Here is a 24,548-nt window from a genome sequence, read left to right as displayed (position 1 = left end):
AGAGTTGGACAATAAAGAAAACTGAGCACCAAAGAATTGATACTTTTGACCTATTGTGTTGGAGAAGACTCTTGAGAGTTCCTTGGACTGCAAGGAGATCCAGCCAGTCCATCATAAAGGAAATCAGTCTTGAGTATTCATTGGAAGGACTGATGCTGAAGATGAAACTACAATACTTTGGCCACCTGATGTGAAGAGCTGACTCATTTGAAAAGACCCTGATGTTGGGAAAGATTGAAGATGGGAGGAGAAGGGGATGACAGAGGATGAAATGGTTGGATGGCATCACCGATTCAATGGACATGAGTTTGAGTAAACTCTGAGAGTTGGTGATGGACAAGGAGGCCTGGTGTGCTGCAGTCCATGGGGTCGCAAAGTGTTGGACGTGACTGAACTGAACTGACCTGAACTGATGATGTTTGAAACCAGAGAATGAATGGCAAGTCTGATAGGGAAGTTAGAAAACATTAAGGCTAAAGAGTTAATCCTGACGAAGAAAGAACCAACACTATGACAGCAGGAGAGAAACAATAGTGATAGGGTTCAAGATGTCAAGACAGGAGGGTTTCAAATAAGAGCCGATTGCGAAGTCATTGGATTTGAATGTGTGCAATTTTCTTGCATAATGTTTAAGATGAGCACATTGCAAAAACTAGTTTGCATGGGGGTCATGGTGCAGAAGGCATAAAACATTGTTTCTAAAGGACTGGTCAAGAGAGAAAGAGGAAGGAAACACCAGTTAAAGAATACAGCTATCACAGTCTATTTTCAAGGTCTGAGAGTCAGGTTATATTTATGAAATAATATGCTACTCTATTATATTACATGCTGCATTATATTTTTATATCTCTGGTTATATCTATAACCTCAGAATTAAGGCTGTGTATCTGAGTTCTTCCCTTTTTTTTTCCAATTAAGACTTCCCAGCTATATGTAAATTTTATTGACTGATACATAAAAACTGTTCTTTGATGCTGTTTTTAATTACTTAACCATATCCTGTCTTCTAAGTCTTTAATACATACTTTTATCAGTTTCCCCTCTATTTTTCTTAGTTTTATGTTATTATTTTTGCTAGCTTTTAGAGTTTAATACTGAGTTCATTTATTTTTATTATTTATTACATTATAATAAAAGCACTGAATATGAATTTTTGCTCTAAGTATAGAATGCTGTATGTAGTACTGTCATTATCTTCTATTTCTTAATGACTGTAATTTTTGTTTTGACTCAACATTTTGAAGAGAGTTACTGTTTAATTTCTGAGTGGTTGCATTTATGTTTATGACTTTATGTCCAGTTTTACTCTAAATTTTCATCAGAAGATATGGTCTAGACAAGGTTGTCTTGTTTTATTGTAATTTTTTAAAGAATTTCTTTATGGCCCATTTCAAAATACATTTTCTCTGAGGTCTAGAATTTGTCAATTTGTTATTTGTCTAACCATTTTTTATTCTCACTGCTTACTTTGTTACCTATAAAAGTACATGGCAGATTATTTTTTCATTGAAACCTGGGGGATTTGGACCCAGATTATTGTGATTGTATTTTTGGTTTTACAGTAAATGTCACTTTAAACTGTTTTTGTTAATTGTCCCCAGTTTTATAACCAATTTACTCCCATTTTGTTAGCTTTCTCACATTTCAATGATCATGGTCACATCTTCAATATTATGATTCCTTCTCTGGACTTGTCAAGTTTCCTTTGCTTTTTAGCTTATTGGATTATAAACTCAAACAAATTTTTTCCCAATAAAATCTTTTTAAAGTATTATATTTTCTCTGGGATGACATATCTATGAAAAATTTCCTCTAGTCCTCAAATGTGAAAGAAAACTTGTCAGGTTATTCATTATGTGATCATAAGAGTTTCTTCTAAAAATATTATGGTTCTTTTATTCTGTATTTGTGTTGGAATGTTTGAGACTATCATTTTTATTTTCTGGTTGACTTTTATTTTTTTTAATCTTGCTTGATTTGTATTGGACTTTTCTTTAATCTTCTACCTTTCATCAAAAATTATTATGTTTTATCAGTCCCTTCTATTAATTTTGCACATCAATCCATTCACTAGGTTTTTCTATAGTAGTGAAATGTTTTCTTTCCTCATTGTTGTTGTTTACTCACTAAGTTGTGTCTGACTCTTTGTGATGCCGTGGACTGTAGCCTGCCAGGATCCTCTGTCCATGGGATTTTCCAGGCAAGAATACTGGAGTGGGTTTTTATTTCCTTCTACAGACCTAGTGATAGAACCCACATCTGCAAAGGCAGGTGGATTCTTTACCGCTGAGCCACTTGGGAAGCCCTTCTTTCCTCATACCTTTGATTGTATTTTCCATAACAATTGTTTTGGTTTCTCTAGAAATGTTATTTGTCGGTAATTTTTCTCAAAGTCTCCTTCTTCTTGTTTCTGCCTTATTTTCTATTATTGTTTCTACCTTTGAATTTTTTCCCCAATGATTAAGAAGCATTGCAGGTTGATCTGTAGACAAGAACATGATTTTTTGCAGACTCTTGCCTTCCCTTGAATGTTTTCTGTGTGGAGTTTCAGTGGGCATTTCATTCTTAGCTCTCTCGCACTTCTCTGATTCTTATTCATCTTCTTTTATAACTGTACTTCTTAAGTGTTTTCAACTTGTTCTTATTTAAAATGTTTACTAAATTTATTTGTCTATTTGTTTATAAAAAGTTTGTTGGTGTCACAAGGCTCATTTGAAAATGGCAGCCCATGATATATGTTTTCAGATGACCAAATGCACCTACATTCAACTCCTTATTTCTTAATGTGTTTTAATCTGTATTTCTAAGTAAGTTGCTTATACTTACTTTCTACTTCTTTTTTTCTGCTAAGTCAGTTTATATTAATTTCTCACTATGGAATATGAGGAATTATCTCCTTTATATCTGTCCTCCTCTGCCATTTACACTTCCTGTCCTGTCATCTTCCACTATAATTATATCATAACTTTCATTTTCATGTACCTAATAATCATCATTTGCAAAACTGTTTGGTTGCTTACTGTTTTGTTTTGCTTTTTATATACTTAAAGCCAACTCACTTCCAAACTTTGCAACAGAAGACATCTGGTTAACTATATTTGTATTCTTAAAGATATCTCTCCAACTTCTTCAATTTAGATTGTTATATCTCTAAATAAAGGCAAAGCTTACATCCCAGTGTCTCCTTTTACAATAATTCAGAGGTTTTCTTTCAATTTCTTTTGTACCTATAATCCACTTTCCCCTCTTCCTTCATTAATTCTTTTACTTAGGTACAACATATTAACTGATAGCCTCCTAAGATTGAAAATTGAAGATACATTTTTTGGAGAACTTGCATTTATAAAAGTGTCTTCATTTTAATATTATGCTTACACTGCAGATTACCAAAGTCTAGGTTGGAAATCATTTTACTTTAGAATTTGAAGGCACTGTTTCATTGTTCCCTGGCTCTTGGGGTATTCTGATTGTCATTCTTTGTAATTTATTTTTTGGGGGGGGCACCAGAATCTTTTACGATCTCCGATTTGTCTTCTTTATTCTGAAATCTCATCAGGATATACCCTAATATGTGTATAATTTGTATTTATTGTACTGGACACTCAGTAGGTCCTTTTATTCTGAAGTGTCTTCTTCTTTGCTTCTAGGAAATTTTTTGGTTTAATAATTCCAATGTTTCGTTTTCTTTTTCTGGAATTATTATTTAAATCCTTGACTGATCCTTTCATTTTCTCCTGATTTTCTTTTCTATGTCTCTTTTAAAATTAATTAATTTTTGGCTGCAGTGAGTCGTCGTTGCTTTGTGCGGGGTCTGAGATAGTGAAGGATACCGAAGCATGGTATGCTGCAGTTCACGGAGTCGCAAAGTGCTGGACATGACTTAGCAACTGAACAACAGCTCTTCATTGCAGTGAGTGGGCTTCTCAGTGTGGTGGCTTCTCTTGCTGGAGAGCACAGGCTCTAGGCATGCAGGCTTCAGTAGTTTTGGCTCAGGGGCTCAGTTGCTTTGTAGTATGTGGAATCCTCCTGAACCAAGGATCGAATCCATGTTCCCTGAATTGGCAGGCAGACTCCCATCTACTGCACCACCGGGGAAGTCCTTCTATGTCTCTTTAATCTACTTCCTGGGATATTACTTCAACTTTACCTTCTAATTCTTCTATTGATTTCTGTGTCTGAAATTATAATTCAGAATTATAATTAATTCAGTTATCTAGAATTATAATTATGAATAGAATTCATGTAATTATGTATATAATTATAAAGATTTGTAATTTATGAGTTATTTCATTCTCTATGTATGTTCCTTTTCCACAGAATATTCTTGTTTATGGATGCAATTTAAAAAACTCTCTGAAGGTATTAATAATTTTTAATGTTTTTCTCTCCAGGTATAGTCTTTATATACTGAAATTTCCTTTTCCCCCTATTTGTTTGATGCAATGCCTAGTGTTCATTATAGAAATTGTCTTCATGCCCCATGACCTTTGGATTCCACTCATATCTAAGAGTGTAGGGAAAGTCTGGTTAACAGCCCTCTGCACGTGAATGTGTTTGATGACAGTGTATGTCCCTGGGAAATCATCTCACGTCACAGTGTTTAGATCTTTTCTTCTAGGCTGATGGATCTAACTAAAAGTCTCCCAAAGATGAGTCTTCACATCCTCTACTTAGAGGGTATAAGCGAGGCTGGTGGTACTCTGTAAGCCTGGCAGGGTAAGAGAATGGAAAAATTCACAATTCAGCATTTATATTTTTACTTATCACAACTGATGTCATTGTGGTACCCTGATCTCAAATGTGTCAGGTGTCCTGCCTCTAGTTTTACCTTTTCCAGAGAGTAAATCTTTAGTCTTTTTTTTTTTTTTCTCTTGAGTCAGGTGTGACCCAGCTTCATTAACACCAAATATTTGATCACATGATTTTAGCGTTGAATTCAAGTCCCTTCTAAATTTCCAAGATATTTGTGTGCTCAAACTTTGCTTCATTTATTTTTATATTCCTAGTACCTGCCTTGTGGATTATACTGCTATTGAAATTCATGTTTTCAAATAAATAAATAAATAACTTCTTCATAACTGAAGGACATTCTTAGCTATATAGGACTTCCCTGGTGGCTCAAACAGATAAGAATCTGCCTGTTTTTAAATTCTGGTTAGAAGATCCCCTGGAGAAAGGAGTGTATACCCATTCCAGTATTCTTGCTTTGAGAATTCAATGGACAGCTACAGTCCATTTGCAAACAGTTGGACATAACACTTATACCTTCACTTAGCCAGATATGGCTGATTAAAAATGTTTCTCTTCTGACATCAGAGAGCTCATTTGCTTATATTGTTGTCTTAGTTCTGATATAATATTTGTCACTTCTGTTGCAGAATAAACATGTCAGTGTCATGTGGGTTTTCCCCTGTAAGTTTCAGACAATTCAGTTTTTATATCTGCATTTGTTCAAAGTTGCACATTCTAAGCAACAGTCTTAACACTGTGTTCCAATACTATTTATCCTATTAACTAAAGCATAAAACCAAACAGTTCTGGAAATATTTGAGTGTCTTCCTGAGTTTATTTGCTGCTGGCTTTGGTCTCCACTTGTAGCATTCAATTTCTCACTTGTCTCTGTTCTTTCTTGTCTGGTCACTTTGCTCCTGCTGATCCAAGGGAACTTTTCTTAATCTCTCTCAATCTTTCTATTCTGCAGTCGGTGGGAAATCTTTAGCCTCTAGGTTTGGGGATAAAAAGCCACATCAGGTTCTCACCATTTTTCCCAAAGTCATTTATTTTTATGACATGTCTCAGTTGTGATAACTCTATTCCTTCCTGGCTGCAGCAGCCTTTTTTGCTGGTATTTAGCAGTTTCCCGCCTGTCTCTATGTGGGCAGTGTAAAGAGTCTGCAGTCCCTAGAAATTCAGTGTAGATGTGAGATTTTTTAAACTGGGTGTCTTCTCTTTTTATTTCAAATAAAGTATCTTAGTTTGCATATATTCATTTGGAATTAAGTTATAAACGCCTTTCAGGCAGGAGGAGTGCCATTCAGGGTTACTGTGAATAAAGCATGCTAAATTGATACAGTTTCCTTTATGATGTTCTTAAATGGAATGTAATAGCTAGAAGAATGTTAGTTGGAGACAGGGTTTCACTGTAATAACTTTGAGGGTGAAGGAACCCCTAGGATGGAGTGTACTCAAACTATGAAGCAAACGTTTTTTAATCTTATCTAAGGTTTTTACACTGGATCTGGTGTGAAAAAATCCTTTAAGCAAATTATCACCAAATTCTTTTGATTCTTCTTTCTAGTCTTCTTTCCATCCCCAATAAACTGATTTGCTCTTATCTCACTCTTCTGCTCTTGTTTAGGGCCTCTCCTATCTGGGGCCACATCCCTTTTATCTGGACTTTTACGTCAAATGGGTTATGCCTGCTGCAATATCTCCTCATCTCTCTACTCCGGATCTTCGGTTTTAATTTTTTTCTACCATCTGTCATGTCAGGCACTGCCCTGGGAGCCATCAGGTACAGAAAATAAAGTGCTATGATTGGGTGTATGACATCCTACCTCCTCCATCATTTAGTAACTATGCGATGCAGGGCAAGTCACCTACTGTTCTGTGATCCTTACACCAAATGGGTTGCTGTTGTAACCATTTAATGTTCTGTGCTTAGGACAGTTCTGACACATAGTATACCTTCAATAAATGTTAGCTATTATCATCATCATCACTTTTTATATTCTGTTTGCTTAGCAATATAAAGTAGCTTTCCCCTGGAAATAATTCATTCTAAACCTCATTGTCTAGCTTCTCACATTCTGAAAGCATTCACTTTCTATAAATTTCCACAGATTGAGTTAAATATACTTTGAGTGATATGGGCTAAGATTGAAATAGACAAGTGTTTTGCACTGAACATCTATTACATTGTTCAAAATATCTCAAAATGCTTTATAAAGAATTGTTTTAGTTTTGCATGCATTTATAAATCAACTTAGTGTAGGAAAAATAAGAAATATGAATAATTTAAAGGAATATCCTGAGTCAAAAAGATTGCTCATAGGGAATGTTACCCAAGGCTGATTTTCTTATTATTTACTTATTAGCAATGAAGGATATGCTTAACTGAATTTAGTCATCATAAAATATAGGTACAATGTCTATAATGTAGCTATTCATATATGATCTTTATATCATATTTTAAGATTTCAAATTAAAAATATGAAAGCTTTTAAATTATATTCAGAAAAGATCTAGCATGTCAAATCATTCTTTGTGATTGAAAGAGTAATTTTATAGTAAACATTCAAATGAATTAGCCTTAAATGGAAAAGTGAAAGTCACTCAGTTCAGTTCAGTTCAGTCTCTCAGTCATCTCCGGCTCTTTGTGACTCCATGAACCACAGCATGCCAGGCCTCCCTGTGAATCACCAACTCCTGGAGCCCATCCAAACCCATGTCCATTGAGTCAGTGATGCCTTCCATCCATCTCATCCTCTGTCATCCCCTTCTCCTCCTGCCCTCAATCTTTCCCAGCATCAGGGTCTTTTCTAATGAGTCAGTTCTTTGCATCAGGTGGCCAGAGTATTGGAGTTTCAGCTTCAACATCAGTCCTTTAATGAACACCCAGGACTGATCTACTTTAGGATGGACTGGTTGGATCTCCTTGCAGTCCAAGGGACTCTCAAGAGTCTTTTCCAACACCACAGTTCAAAAGCATCAATTCTTCAGTGCTCAGCTTTCTTCACAGTCCAACTCTCACATCCATACATGACCAAAGGAAAAACCATAGCCTTGACTAGATGTTGGCAAAGTAATGTCTCTGCTTTTCAATATGCTATCTAAGTTGGTCATAACTTTTCTTCCAAGGAGTAAGAGTCTTTTAATTTCATGGCTGCAATCACCATCTACAGTGATTTTGGAGCCCAAAAAAATAAAGTCTGATACTGTTTCCAGTGTTTCCCCATCTACTTCAAAATCAGAGTGAAATTGAAGAAAGTAGGGAAAACCACTAGATCATTCAGGTATGACCTAAATCAAATCCCTTATGATTATACAGTGGAAGTGAGAAATAGATTTAAGGGAGTAGATCTGATAGATAGAGTGCCTGATGAACTATGGATGGAGGTTCTTGACATTGTACAGGAGACAGGGATCAAGACCATCCCCATGGAAAAGAAATGCAAAAAGCAAAATGGCTATCTGAGGAGGCCTTACAAATAGCTGTGAAGAAAAGAGAAGTGAGAAGCAAAGGAGAAAAGGAAAGATATAAGCATCTGAATGCAGAGTTCCAAAGAATAGCAAGAAGAGATAAGAAAGCCTTCCTCAGCGATCAATGCAAAGAAATAGAGGAGAACAACAGCATGGGAAAGACTAGAGATCTCTTCAGGAAAATTAGAGATAACAAGGGAACATTTCACGCAAAGATGGGCTTGATAAAGGACAGAAATGGTAGCAACCTAACAGAAGCAGAAGATATTTAGAAGAGGGGGCAAGAATACACAGAAGAACTGTACAAAAAAGATCTTCATGACCAAGATAATCACAATGGTGTGATCACTCACCTAGAGCCAGACATCCTGGAATGTGAAGTCAAGTGGGCCTTAGAAAGCATCACTACAAACAAAGCTAGTGGAAGTGATGGAATTCCTGTTGAGCTATTTCAAATCCTGAAAGATGATGCTATGAAAGTGCTGCACTCAATATGCCAGCAAATTTGGAAAACCCAGCAGTGGCCACAGGGCTGGAAAAGATCAGTTTTCATTCCAATCCCAAAGAAAGTCAATGCCAAAGAATGCTCAAAGCACCGTACCATTGCACTCATCTCACATGCTATTAAAGTAATGCTCAAAATTCTCCAAGCCAGGCTTCAGCAATACATGAACCATGAACTTCCAGATGTTCAAGCTGGTTTTAGAAAAGGCTGAGGAACCAGGGATCAAACTGCCAACATCCGCTGGATCATGGAAAAAGCAAGAGAGTTCCAGAAAAATATCTATTTCTGTTTTATTGACTATACCAAAGCCTTTGACTGTGTGGATCACAATAAACTGTGGAAAATTCTGAAAGAGATGGCAATACCAGACCACCTGACCTGCCTCTTGAGAAACCTGTATGCAGGTCAGGAAGCAACAGTTAGAACTGGACATGGCACAACAGACTGGTTCCAAATAGGAAAAGGAGTACATCAAGGCTCTATATTGTCACCCTGCTTATTTAACTTATATGCAGAGTACATCATGAGAAATGCTGGGCTGGAAGAAGCACAAGCTGGAATCAAGATTGCCGGGAGAAATATCAATAACCTCAGATATGCAGATGACACCACCCTTATGGCAGAAAGTGAAGAGGAGCTAAAAAGCCTCTTGATGAAAGTGAAAGAAGAGAGTGAAAAAGTTGGCTTAAAGCTCAACATTCAGAAAATGAAGATCATGGCATCATCGTGGTAGTACCATCACTTCATGGGAAATAGATGGGGAAACAGTGGAAACATGACCACTCAGTCGTGTCCAATTCTTTGCGACCCCATGGGTTACAGTCCATGGAATTTTACAGGCCAAAATACTGGAGTGGGTACCCTTTCCCTTCTCCAGGGGATCTTCCCAACCCAGGGCTCAAACCCAGGTCTCCCACATTGCAGGCATATTCTTTACCAGCTGAGCCACAAGGGAAGCCCAAGAATACTGGAGTGGGTAGCCTATCCCTTCTCCAGGGGATCTTCCTGACCCAGGAATCGAACCAGAGTCTCCTCCACCGCAGGTGGATTTTTTTTTTTTTACCAACTGAGCTATCAGGGAAGCCCTTAAATAGAAAATTTTTATATATAAAAAAAATTTTTTTTGGTTGTTTTGAATATAATCATAAACATAATAATACAAGTTATAACAATGTCTTTTGAGTTAAAGTAACTACTGTTCATAGCATTCAAATCATGATTTTTGTCACAAACTTAAAATTAAGGGAAAAGATTACCCAGTTTCAGTACTATGGCTACTAATACCCCATGCTCCCTAGATATTTGCATATGTGGTATGTTGGGGTGAAATGCTATCATAGGGTTAGTGCATCCCATTCAATGAAAGTATTGTAGATATGACTTCCTTACTGGTCCTCCAAAATGGTCGTTCCGCAACTCTCATCCCAACATCCTCCCCGTCAGGTGCCACCCTCTTCATCTTCAGAGTCAAGGGCAGGAGGCACTGGCCTAGATGTTTTTCTCTGCACAGAGCTGGGGTGAGTCAGGGGGTATCTCCTGTGGCAATTAACTGACATTAAGAGCCGAGATTATGGGAAAATAAAAGCACGAAATAGCAGATTCGGATGAAATCCAAAGACCATGGTTTGATCTGTTGCAGCTGACATAGTTTCTTTTAACAGAACAGCTATGTTTAATAATAGGTGGAGAGTGGTTACCTTCTTTCCAATGCTGCCTCAGTCCTAAATCAAGGCATATGAAGATTTTCAGACTGCCCTTTACATTTTCTGTTCACCAACCATTTTCGTAGATATCAACGTGTTAGATCTTTCCAACATCCCTCTAAGGTGCATGCCTGTACTCTGGACATCCCAGAGTATAGTGTCCCCCAAATTGGCTTCTCTGAAGGTATGGATGAAATGGTATAGAAGCCATACAGATTTAGGAAGAGTAAGTTTGTTACCATCCTACTTAAAACCCCAAATAGAGAGTCATTATATATTTGGAGTAGTTATTGATGTGTTTACCACATATTCTAATTATTAATCAATTTATGTCCTTTTTTTTCAAATATTGAATTCCTATTGAATCCTAGGTCTTAATACAGATAATGGGAGTTAAAAATATCTGTCCTTGAGATTCTCTGTTCTCTGTCAGGTGGGGAAATCAACAGGTGAACAGATAGTCCCAGTATAATGTCAAAGAGTATAATAAAATACATAATGGTATATAATGAAATCCAGGGAAGGAGTATACCCACCTGAGTGGTATAAGGATGTTTGAGAAGATTTCACAGAAAAGTTAATTTTTTTTTCTTTTTTTTTCGTCATGAAGGTAACCAAGGACTCTCAATTTTCAAATCATATCCTCATGAAATCTGTCTTTGGGCACCACTGAGCACTTCCTCATTTCTGAAAATAATTTGTTGGGTTTCTTGGACCTTGGACCAGATTCGTCCCTAGTTTCCATCTGGCCATGTTTTCCATCCTCTTACTAATCTTACTGAGTCTGCTCTTTAAATTTTGCTCTTTCCATGCCTCCGTTTCTGTCATCTTCCTTTCACACATTCCATTGTTTCTGTGGGTGAGAACTTGCTAATACATATTCATGGTCTCAACTGCCTTGCATATGACTGTGCCTTGGAAATCTCTGCCTCAGGCAAACCTGACTCATGAGCACAGCTGATGTGTTCAGCTGATTCCTGCACTTCCTGGCTTGGAAGCCCCCCTGGGACTTTGGGTAAAGGACACCATCACCTGTTCACTTGTTCTTCCAATCCTTCTTCATTCATTCAACAAATATTTATGAATGCTCACTGGAGGTTAGTTACCACATTAGGCTTTGGATCACAATGGTGGAAAAACAGAATAGGCTCTTCCTCTCCTGAGAAAAATAAATTTAACTTGGTGCTTAGCAAAGTGTGGTTCACTAATTACATGACAGAATCACTGAAAGAAGAAGGGCTTCTTTTAAAAATGCCAAGTTGAGGTTCCTTCCCAGGCCTGTTAAACTGTGATCTCTAAGAACTGCTTCCCAGTGAGATATAGTTTGAGTAAAGCCTTTAAGTGATTCTAAGGAACATAATTTAAAATTTATAAACCATTTATTGAAGTAAAAAGAAAAACAAATGCAGAATTGCTTACTGTAAAAGTGCCATTGAAGAAGACTGCAAGGTGTTGTGTGATGTATAATAGGAGAGTAAGGAAGGTTGGTACATAATTACCTGGGAGTTAGGCAGGGGTGAGATTATGCCGGGCCATGTAGTTGGCGGTTGATCAGAAATAAGGCTGAAGTAAGTGAAATGCTAAGGATGATTCTCAAACACAAGGCTGGATGCCATTGTTTGGTTCTTCTCTTTCCTTCTTGCCACTCTTATTTCTATTTTTTTTCCCACTATATCTTAAACCCATCCCATTTTCTTCATAATTACTGATTCTAACAGTTCATGGACTCTTGTCTTGCCTAGAATTATGACATTATTCCCTCAATTCTTATTCTTGCTTGTATATCATCCTTTCTCCTAATCTGTCACCACACTGGTCTCATTCATATATATATATATATATATATATATATATATATAATGTATATTTTATTTTATATGAGATCACACATTTGGATAAAATTCTTTAATCATGCTCTTGGGACATGAGGACAGTCTGAGAAACCTGGGGCTGCTTACAAAGTCCTTCCTGCTCATTGCTGCTCTTTGGATTCCTCTTGTCATCACTTTCAGCTGGAATTCCGCAAAAGCCTCAGCTTGACAGGTGATTGACCATATCTAGCCTTGGATTTCTTACATCTTCTCTCTAACCTACTGCACAGTGATCCTCCTATGCATTGAAGCTCATCATCTTTGCCCTTTCAGTTCAGTTGCTCAGTCGTGTCCAACTCTTTGTGACTCCATGGACTGCAACAGGTCAAGCCTCCCTGTCTATCACCAACTCCTGGAGTTTACTCAAACTCATGTCCATTGAGTTGGTGATGCCATCCAACCATCTCATCCTCTGTCATCCCCTTCTCCTCCTGCCTTCAAACTTTCCCAGAATTAGGGTCTTTTCAGATGAGTCAGTTCTTCACATCAGGTGGCCAAAGTATTGGAGTTTCAACCTCAGCATCAGTCCTTCCAATGAATATTCAGGACTGATTTCCTTTAGGATGGACTGGCTGGATCTCCTAGCTGGCCAAAGGACTCTCAAGAGTCTTCTCGAACACCACAGTTCAAAAGCATTAATTCTTCGGCGCTCAGCTTTCTCTGTAGTCCAAATCTTACATCTGTACATGACTACTGGAAAAACCGTAGTTTTAAATGGGCTTTTGTTGGCAAAGTAATGTCTCTGCTTTTTAATAAGCTGCTTAGGTTGGTCATAACTTTTATTCCAAGAAGCAAGCATCTTTTAATTTTGTGGCTGCAGTCACCATCTGCATGATTTTGGAGCCCTCCCCCCCAAAAAAAATATCTCTCAGTGCAAATTAAGTAGGGTGACAATACACAGCCTCGAAATACTCCTTTCCTGATTTGGAACCAGTCTGTTGTTCCATGTCCAGTTTTAACTGTTGATTCTTGACCAGCATACATGTTTCTCAGGAAGCAGGTCATGTGGTTCTGGTATTCCCATGTCTTGAAGAATTTTCCAGCATTTGTTGTGATTCACACAGTCAAAGGCTTTGGCATAGTCAATAAAGCAGAAATAAATGTTTTTCTGGAACTCTCTTGCCTTTACAATCATCCAATGGATGTTGGCAATTTGATCTCTGGTTCCTCTGCCTTTTCTAAATCCAGCTTGAACATCTGGAAGTTCACGGTTCATGCACTGTTAAAGCCTGGCTTGGAGAATTTTGAGCACTAGTTTGCTAACGTGTAAGATGAGTGTTATTGTGCAGTAGTTTGAACATTCTTTTCCATTGCCTTTCTTTGGGACTGGAATGAAAACTGACCTTTTTTAGTCCTGTGGCCACTGCTGAGTTTTCCAAATTTGCTGGCATATTGAGTGCAGCACTTTCACAGCATCATCTTTTAGGTTTTGAAATAGCTCAAGTGGAATTCCATCACCTCCACTAGCTTTGTTCATTGTACGCTTCCTGAGGCCCACTTGACTTCGCATTCCAGGATGTCTACATCTAGGTGAGTGATCACACCATTGTGATTATCTGGATCATGAAGATATTTTTTGTACAGTTCTGTGTATTCTTGCCACCTCTTCTTAATATCTTCTGCTTCTGTTATGTCCATCTCATTTCTGTCATTTATTGTGTCCATCTTTGCATGAAATGTTCCGTTGGTATCTCTAATTTTCTTGAAAAGATCTCTAGTCTTTCTCATTCTATCGTTTTCTTCTATTTCTTTACATTGATCACCAAGGAAGGCTTTCTAATCTCTCCTTTCTATTCTTTGGAACCCTGCATTCAAATGGGTTTATCTTTTCTTTTCTCCTTTGCCTTTCGTTTCTCTTCTTTTCATAGCTATTATTAAGGTTTCCTCAGACAACCTTTTTGCCTTTTTCTTTGTCCCTTCAGAGGACCCCAACTACCACTTTCAACATAACATCCAAACTCATCTCAATGGCTTATAAGTTTCTTCTAAAATGATCTTGCATTTCCTCTCTTCCTTAGCCTACATGTTGCCACTCCACCCAGTGTTTTAATCTGTATTTTTGCTATTTGTTTTATCTTTAGTTTCTCCAGTTCGTTATGGCTTCTCACCCCTGAATTTTAATTATTATTATTATTATTATTATTTTTTTGGGGGGGCTTGATGCCTTCTTGGGATTCCTGTTCCTGATGGTTTATCTCCTATACAGCCTTCAGGCTGCTGTCCACACATCCCAAAAACCCAGGCTGAGTGCCCCTGCTGAATCCTCTGCTAGCAGCACCGCTTCCTCCCTGCTTTTCTTTCTTAGGGAGTCTAATACTGAGCTGCGACTGGCTCTCTGCTTATCTCTTTCCCCACCTGCACTGACTCTGGAGGCCAGGGACCATGTCTTGGTCACTGTTGAATTCTCGTGTTGAGTCTTGTGTCTCAAACAGAGTAGGTATGCAATATGTTTTTTTATACAGCAAATGAAGTACTGAATGTTAATTCTTCCTGACTGTATCAACATAGTTTGCATATTTAAAAAATAACAGCTTTATTGAGATAATTCAAATGCCATAAAGTTTGCCCTTTTTAAAGTACATAATTCAGTGGTTTTTAGTACAGTCAGAGTCATGTTATCCATTGCCACTAATTTTAGACTATTTTTATCACCTCCCAAGAAATCCTCTCTATTCCATTCTCTCCTTAACTGCTGGCAGTCAAAAATTTACTGGCTGTATATGCCTTTGCTTATTCTGGACAGTACATATAAATTAAAGTTACACACTGGTCTTTTTGACTGATTTCTTTCACTTAGCATATTTTCAAGGTTCATTTATTTCATAGCATATATGATTACTTTGTTTCTTTTTATTTATTTTTAATATTTGATTGAATAGATAAAGCACATTTCTTTAATGGAATTGGATTTTTTCTGCTTTTTTGCTATAATGACTAATGCTGTTATGAAATTCATGTATACATTTTTGTGTGAGCATATGTCTCCAGTTTTCTTAGACTGAAATGATTTAGGAGTAGAATTGCTAGGTCGTATGGCAATTCTATGTTTAACTTTTCAAGGAAGTGCCAAACTGCTATCCAAAATAGCTGTACCATTTTACATTGCCATCAATAATATAAAGAGTTTTAATTTCTCCATATCTTCAATAAAACTTGATACTATCTGTATTTTTTATTATGACCATCCTAGTGGATACTATGGTTTTGTTTTGCATTTCTATGTTGACTAATGATGTTAAACATCTTTCTCTGTGCTTATTAACCACTCATATCTTTTTTTGAGAAATGTCTCTTCATTTCTTTTACTTATTTTTTAATTGGATTGCATGCTTTTTTAACAGTTTAATTCTAAGAGTTTTAAAATATATATTCTGATATGAGTTCCTTATCAGATACATGAGTTAGAAATATTTTTGCCCACTCTGTGGGTTGTTTTTTCACTCTCCTAATGGCATCTGTTGAATTATGAAAGTATTTAAGATTGATGAAGTCTGATTTATTTAACTTTGTTGCTTATTCTTTTGGTGACATGTCTTGTGCCAGAACCATTGTTGAAAAGACTATTTTTTTCTCTGTTGAATTTTCTTGTCAGCTTTGTAAAAAAATCAATTGACCTTATATATAATAGATTATTTCTGAGTTCTCAATTTTCTTTCATTGATTAGTCTTTCTTTGTTCCAGTATCATGCTGTTTGATTACTGAAACTTTGTAGGAAGTTTTAAAACCAAGAAGTGTAAATTCTCCAACTTCACTCTTTTAAGATCATTTTGTCTATTCTTGGTCCCTTATATTCCCCTATGAATTTTAGGATCAATTAATCAATTTCTTCAAAGAAGTCAGAAGAGATTTTAATAGAGATTATGTCGAATCTGTTGATTAGTTTTGTGAGTATTTCCATCTTGGCAATGTTCAGTCTTCTGATCCATGAACTTCGGATTTCTTTTCATTTATTTCTTTAACTTTCTTAAAATGATATTTTGTAGCTTTAAGTTAAAAATATTACACTTTACTAGTTAAGTTTATTCCTAAGTGTTTTATTTTTAATGCTATTGTAAGTAAAATTTTAATTACTTTAAAATAGTCTTTTTAAATAGGAGGAGTGTTTGCATTTTTAGAGGTTATGTAGAGCTGTAACATCGCACAAAACTGTGACTTCAATCTGGGGATCATACACACATACTAGATTTACAAAGGACACTAAAGCTACTCACCACTCTGAATAGAAGTAGAAAGCATTGCATGACCGAAAAGAAAGGATGGATATTAAGGAAGCAATATATATTTATATATAAACATTTATAAATATGAAGATATAAAGTAATATATTGATAAACTTTATTTTGAGTTGCATTAGCAAAACCATATGCTTCACAAAATATGTAACCAAATTCTAACATTTTAAATACTGATTTTAAATACTCATCCTAATCAAATACACTTGTTAAACCTGTTGATTCTATGGAAATTAACAAGTAAACCATTGAGAAAATGTCCAGTTTCACTGAAAATGATTGCATTATGTTGTTACATAAGTCAGATGAAGAACTGGGTTTTTGAATACTGGAGTGGCAAAGTAGTCATCAAAATGATTATTAATACTATGCTTATTTATAAAGCAAGATGAAAAGAGCTAATTAAGAATGGTATGACTACATATCAATTATCTTTGTGTTATATTTAAAATTTTCCCACATGTATAGTAATCATAACATTGAAGATACAACTTAATATGTGGGGAAAAAACACTGTAATAGAGGTATTAAATTGAGTGAGAATTTTGTAGTGCATACTGAAAATGATTAATTACAGTAGGACCTTTAATTGGGAAATATTTTTGTAGCCCTTTTATCAGGAGCTATTAGAACTACACAGAAGAAAATTACTTTATAAAAAATAATGTCTTTAATTTATGTCTGGGAAGATTAAAGATTAAAAAATGTAGGCACACTCAGAAAGTTTTGGTTTTGTGGTCATTGATGCATTTGTCTGCATTAATAACAGAATTTGAGAACAGAAGCTGGTTGATAGCTCATATTCTATAAAATGAACTGGATTGGGGCCTATAGAATGAATCACTGTTGGTGAACATTGTCAAGACAGGAACGGGCTAAGGTTTTATCTCTGGAAAGTCTGTCAATATAACTATTATCCATTTGTTAGAACACATGTTTTAGACACAAATATTCTAATATCAGATTAATGCCAAAGGAGAGGAAGATCTATTTTAAAATATTTTTACTCATTATGAAAGATGCTATATTTGATCTTTGTGTTTTATAGTATAGTTGTGGAAAATAAGAAGTTTAATTCCTATTAATACTACTCATCTCAATTAGTATTATTTTTAATTTGGCATCATATCTAAAATAAATTTTGTCTCAAATACTAATATATTTACAAGTATCTGACTTAAGTGTTTGCTATTTGTTCCTCTTTGGGGTGGATATTATTTGGTTCCCAGACTTCAACTATGGTATCAAAACACAGTACAGTTATACATAATAGATTCCTTGATGAAATGCAGTCATGTATTTTTAACATGTTTACTGAATCATACATAGTTTTCTCCATTATATCATGAAATGTCACACACATTTCATGACTACATTGTTTTTTACTTAAAGAAAGAAAATTTATAGTTGTTAAAAGATGTGGTATTTTCATTATCTTATAACTTCAATTTTTATTTATGAAAACTTTTTTTACTAGTTGAGTATTCAAAAAACTGATCAAGAAAAATGTAATGCTTAGCTTATAATGATGAATATTTATCTACTGTAATGAGGCCTATCTGATTGAGTATATTTCTTTGTTAATAAGTCATTTCCTTCTAGAAAATAAAATGCTTTGAGAATTAAAGAATCAGACATGTGGTTAGACAAGTTGACCTTTAAGGTCTCTACCAAATTTGAAGTTTAATGTGTCTGAGAATTTTTTTTTACTGTCATTTTCTTCAACAGTAATATAAATCTATAGAAGCCCCAAACAAAATGAAATTTTGATTTTAAAATAATTAGCTTTGAAACAACCTTCACAAAACATATTTTATTATCTTATAAGAGTCCATTAGGGTATAAAATCAATATTTTAGCCACTCAGTGGAGCATTTCATTTTTCTCAATATTTTTGAGAGAAGCCACTTTCAATTTAACTTTTTTCTTGCCTAATGGAATCTTATACATAAATAAAATAACTTCTCTAAATCATTAAAAGCTAACAGAAAATTAACAGGGTTATGATAGATTGCTTTTCCTTTGTGGTGAACAGAGAAGGTAGAACCAATAATCTTGAGTGCCCTTAGGATGCATGAAGTACCATCTACTTTCTCAAGGGAGGATATTTGAAATTAAACATGCATGAATTCTCCACTTCACCTGAGGTGGATTTGATGGCCCTCTGCAAATGTTGAGCTTAGAGGCTACAATTCTCTGCTCTCCACTATTCACACCACAGTCAAGAAAGGAAAGCATCCTTAAGCAGTAGATATGTTTATGAAAACAATCTCAGTCACATGGTTCCCACAGGGGAGGCAGTCTTAAGAGTGATGATAGAATACTGCTGACAGTAGACAACTTGGGGGGCATATTTTGGTAAAAGATAGTTCGTTGTCACTACCTTCTCAATAGATTTTCAATAGACTGCTATACTGGTGGTGTTCACAGAATGGGTAAGAAAGCTAAACTTGAGTTGCATTAGTTTTCCATCGCTGTATAATAACTCCATATTTAGCAGCTTAAGACAAGAAAACACTAGCTCACACAGTTCCTGTAGATTGGAAATTCAGAAGCAGCTTAGCTGGGTTTTTCTGGCTCAGGGTCTCTCATGAGTTTGTGATCAATGTGTCAGCTGGGTCTGCAGTCGTCCGAAGGCTTGCCTGGGGCCAGACAACTCACTTTCTGGGTGACACCCTCACACGCATGGCAAGCGGGTGCTGATTGTTGGCGGGAGGCCTCAGTTCCTTTCCATGGGGCTGCCGGAGAACTCTCATGATAATTTAATTATTTCCCTGAAGTGAGCAATCCAAGAGAGAACAAGACACAGGCCAAAATGTTACTGATGACCTAACCTCAGAAACCACATGCCAGCATTTCTGGAATATATTATTGTTTACACAAATCAGCCCATTTAAGTGGGAGAGAACTCCATGAGGGCAGGATTCCAGGAGGTAAAGTTATTGGGGGGCATCTTGGAGCCAGGCTATCACAGGATATGGTGATTTTTCTTTTGGCTTTTTATAGAGCTAGGCTTGGAAGAATAGTTTTTCATTTTGTTTTGTTTTAAACATTCCTTCAGCTCTTATCTCTGTGCCTCTTTGAGAAATCCTTTATTTCCAGATCTCAGCACTCTCAAGTTGGCTCCTTCTACTTCAGGGGTACCCCTCACATTCTTCCTTCCTCACAGATTCAATAAATATTTGAGGATGAACTGAGTGTCCATCATTGTTTGTCCACATCAATGAGCAAAATCACTCTGTTCATAGAGCTTACCTTTTATATAGAAGCTGCTTGTCATAATAAATTGCTGATCCATAATTTCTGTTTTTTTCCTATAGCATTTGTGAGATTTGCTGCTACTTCCAGGTAGATGGTGTCAGAATTGATTTGACTTATAGGGCAAACAGCTAGAGCTCCAGAATTTCTTTGTGGTTTAGGAAACCCCTTTTGCCCTGTCCCCCACATTGGAATTGGGTCCAGAACCTTTAATAAAGCAATTTAAGGTAAGGGGTCAATGACTGGCAAAATTCCTTTAAAATAACACTTTTGTTTTAATAGAGGTGTTCTATGGTCTAATTCAAAAGAGTGAGATAGAACCCTAAGGCCTTGACACAGAAATCCTACTAGGGGAATCTCACTCATTTATATCAATTTCAATGCTTTAAGCCTACTTTTGTTCAATGGAAACATCATCATCAAGCTGTCTCACTCAGCATGGTCTTTTCCACAATGTGAAAATGCAAGGCTGAGAGGAATAAGTGAATCTGAATGTTAAACAGAGGCAAAACCATTCATATAGTTGTCACTATGGACACATGAGGAGTGTCAGAGATTAAAGCAGCTAGTTTTGCCATTTCCTTTCAAAATTGACACAGTGAGATTTGAATTTCCCCAAATATGGTAGAAAGACTTGATTCATTGTTTATATGTGTATTTATATCCTAGCCAGTATTTCAGGGCATTTATTTCTGAGTTTAGCTCTAACAGGTTTCTTTCCATGGGACTTTTTTTTTTTTTTTTTTCCATTTTAAAGCTGTTTGGATCAATGCATCTTTCTCCAAATGTCAGGTTGGTCAAAATCAAGGAGGTAAATGGAAACTAATGACACTCATCAAGTTGATGATGTGAATGATTTATTGGCCCAATCATTTAATACTTTCATAAAGTCAGGGAAAGAAACTCTAGGCTTTTATTATGGTACACTGTCCTGTCAGCATTCAGTGATTTATTACAAACCTGTGGCTGGGATTAGGATATTATAAATGGGGGGAAAACGGAAGGCTCATTAATATTTTATACCCACAGGTGGAAGACATGCAGTGGGCCAATAGAGAGCACACTCACCCAGCGTCCGTCTGCAGCCTGCCCTGTAAGCCCGGTGAGAGGAAGAAGACGGTGAAAGGAGTCCCTTGCTGCTGGCACTGCGAGCGCTGTGAAGGTTACAACTACCAGGTAGATGAGCTGTCCTGTGAGCTCTGCCCTTTGGATCAGAGACCCAACGTCAACCGCACAGGCTGCCAGCTTATCCCCATCATCAAACTCGAGTGGCATTCTCCCTGGGCGGTGGTGCCCGTGTTTGTTGCCATCTTGGGAATCATCGCCACCACCTTTGTGATCGTGACCTTTGTCCGCTATAACGACACGCCTATCGTGCGGGCTTCGGGCCGCGAACTTAGTTACGTGCTCCTCACGGGGATTTTTCTCTGTTATTCAATCACCTTTTTGATGATTGCAGCACCAGATACCATCATCTGCTCCTTCCGGCGGATCTTCCTAGGACTCGGCATGTGTTTCAGCTATGCAGCACTCCTGACCAAAACAAACCGAATCCACCGAATATTTGAGCAGGGGAAGAAATCTGTCACAGCACCTAAGTTTATCAGTCCTGCATCCCAGCTGGTGATCACCTTCAGCCTGATCTCCATCCAGCTCCTGGGAGTGTGTGTCTGGTTTGTTGTGGACCCACCACACATTATCATAGACTACGGAGAACAGAGGACTCTAGATCCGGAGAACGCCAGAGGAGTGCTCAAGTGTGACATCTCTGATCTCTCGCTCATTTGTTCACTGGGGTACAGTATTCTCTTGATGGTTACTTGTACTGTCTATGCCATTAAAACAAGAGGAGTTCCAGAGACTTTCAATGAAGCCAAACCTATTGGATTCACCATGTATACCACCTGCATCATTTGGTTAGCTTTCATCCCCATCTTTTTTGGTACAGCCCAGTCAGCAGAAAAGGTAAGAAATGCATTTGCCAGTCGTTTTCCTGGATTTAATTTCTTCCTTTAGGATGTTTCCCCTTCTTTCTCTTTGGCTCACTTATCTTCTTCCAAGAATCCTGATGTGTTATATATATTCAAGGTCACTTTGCTCTGAATATTTGTAGACTGAAGCTGATTTTCCATGAAAAACACTTTAATGTGTTTTCCTTGGCGAGGTTGAAGATTGACAGAGCTCACATCACTTTCTTGGTCCTTTCTTCCAGCTCTGTTATCAACTAACATATATGTTGTTTTCCAAATGTGAAAAGAGAAAGGGAGAAAGGGCAGACATGGCTCAGAGGAGTGAGCTATGCCAGAGGTATCTCAATACATGACAAATGCCTCCTTTTCTGGTTCTAATGTGACTCTGAAAGAAAGCTATTTCTTGATAATCATGATGGTTTTAATTATAGAAGCAAACTTCAACAATACAAAGAAATTAAATGGCTTAGTTCAATCTGAACCATCTTACTATGTCTCTTTAGTCTCCATTCTTATCATTTTTCCATATGTGGAGGGTGGTGGGGAGGGTTTAAGAAGCAATGGATAATTACATAATACAGTTTATATTTTTTTAGAAGTTGAAGATCATTTGAATTTTCAAAAATCATTTTATTTTGTTACTAATCTTCCATAAACTTCTCCATATAAAACACTACATGTAAAGAACATCTGTGTTTGAAAGGAAATACGTGCTGAACTGGATGTATATGTATCTATGTATAGAAAAGCAGAGGATTAATGTTAGCCATGAATTCAAGGTTTGGGTGGTGTGCCGGAGACAGACAGCTTATAAAACAAAGGCAAATGCTACCGTTTTAAAGGGATAGCTCTTCAGTCTTAATTGTATACAAGAAAGTTCTTCTCTTAGTGTAAAGATGTAAAGATTGTTCCATTCTCCATCATTTGAAGTCATGAGGAAGTCAAAACATCTGTGGTGGGAGCGGGAGTGGCGATTTTATTCCCTGGGTTCTAACATTCCAAGTAAGGTCCTGCATAACTCTTAACATTTCAACTAGTTCACAGGAAAAATACTCAACAAGAGCATGGAGAGCTCATTAGTATGAGCATTCATCCCTTACTCAATCAATGTGGTCTTCAACTTTGAAAGATAAAAAACGTACTTCAGCAAATGCACCAGTAAATAGAGCAACTTGGCCATGGGTTCCAGACCTGTGACCTTTCTTGACTTGACTGATCTGATGGAAGTCCTTGAAAATGGCAGGAAAGTAAAGTAAGACAGTTTGGGGCTCTAAACCTAACAACTAGAAAACATTATATTTTGGCATGTGCAGATGGGGATCTATTAGGATCAAACTTGTAAATTTTACTTAAGAAGAAATGTGTGTCTCTCAAAGTTTATTAGATCTGTTTGGACATGGCTAGTTGGGCTAGTCGGGAAAAACATTTTTCAGGGTCTGGAAATGTCCACATTATGTGATTTATTAATAACATCAATTTAAGTGGTACTTGTATTTGTGTTTGAATATATACTTCTTTTTAAAATATATTGTTTTACCTAGAGAAAGCCAGAGATAATTTATTTTGCTTTCTTGTGGACAACAAACTTTTTTGCACTGTGCTGGGTCTTTGTTGTTGCTCGGACTCTTCTTTAGTTGCCGTGAGTAGGGGCTGCTATCTAGCTGCGGTAGCAGACCTCTCATTGTGGTGGCTTCCCTTGTTACGGAGCACAGGCTCTGGGCACATGGACCTCAGTAGTTGTGGCTGCTGGACTCTAGAGCACAGGCTCAATAGTTGTGGCGTAGAGGGAACCCAGTCGGTCCACAACGTGTGGAATCTTCCCCGATCAGGGATTGAACCTTTGTCTTCTGCACTGGAACGCAAATTCTTTACCACTGAGCCACCAGGGAAGCCAAACAATATATATATAACCAAACAAAATCTCCTGAGCTCTGACATCTAACTCCCTTTTTTTTTTTTTTTTTTTGCTTTCACTCCCTTTACATTTTATAAATGACAGCCTGCTTTTACTTTTCGTGTTGTGACTTCAAGGGCTTGGGGAAGCAAATATAAGTGCATATAAGATGTTATTTCTATTCAGAGAACTCTTTCAGTGACTTGATTTTTAGAATAAATAAAATCATGATCCTACATCAAGCTATTGAACACCTTCATAGTGGTTCAAACACGGATCATACGAAGTTTTTTTTTTTAAGGTAATTGAAAAAAAAAAAAATGACCACTGAATCTCAGATCAGAAATTCTGCAGAGTTGCAGCTTGTCCCCTGAGGAGCAGTGGTGGAGACAGTAAGAGACGTTTCAGGATGAAATGGACACAATGAACAAGTCAGGGGGTGGAGCCTGCCCAGTGCTGCGGGGACTATGGGAGTTGTACCACTCCATCCAAGAACCTGGAGTTGATGTACATACTTATGGACGTATCAGTGCCTCCAGAGAGATGACTGAATACTAGCTAGCCAGAATTCCTTTTTCTCTTTTAGCTTTGTGGAATCATAGTAAGTCAAAGAAGCACAATGTAAGACCAGTTTATAAAATGTGCTAATTGGAATTTATTTGTATTGATAATATGATTGAATGTGGAGATGACTGAAGCAATCAGGAGGAAACACTGATTTTAGGAGTTTTCAGAACATTGGAAAGTGCTCAAATTGTTTAGTTAGGCTTGGAGATGCTGAATTTAGACCAGCTCTACATCAAGAACTATTATATGATAAGTAGCTGAGATTTACTAGTGAAGTATTTTGTATAATACACTTATGTGTCATCCTAACACTTCACATTCAAATTTGCTTCCTGCTATTCTCTG

General features: G+C 36.9%; 1 protein-coding gene across 2 annotated transcripts in view; it reads left to right on the top strand.

Moving 5' to 3' along the window:
- GRM8 (glutamate metabotropic receptor 8) overlaps window positions 1-24,548 on the top strand; it is an 860,517-nt gene that overhangs the window by 725,941 nt on the left and 110,028 nt on the right. For both annotated transcript variants that reach the window (XM_068972686.1, XM_068972687.1), the window contains exon 8: window positions 20,802-21,737. In XM_068972686.1, the coding sequence (XP_068828787.1) occupies window positions 20,802-21,737 (936 nt within the window). The remainder of the gene's footprint in view (window positions 1-20,801; window positions 21,738-24,548) is intronic.

This window comes from Capricornis sumatraensis, chromosome 5, assembly GCF_032405125.1.
Source record: "Capricornis sumatraensis isolate serow.1 chromosome 5, serow.2, whole genome shotgun sequence".
NCBI lineage: Eukaryota > Metazoa > Chordata > Mammalia > Artiodactyla > Bovidae > Capricornis > Capricornis sumatraensis.
This window is presented reverse-complemented; position numbering and strand designations above follow the sequence as displayed.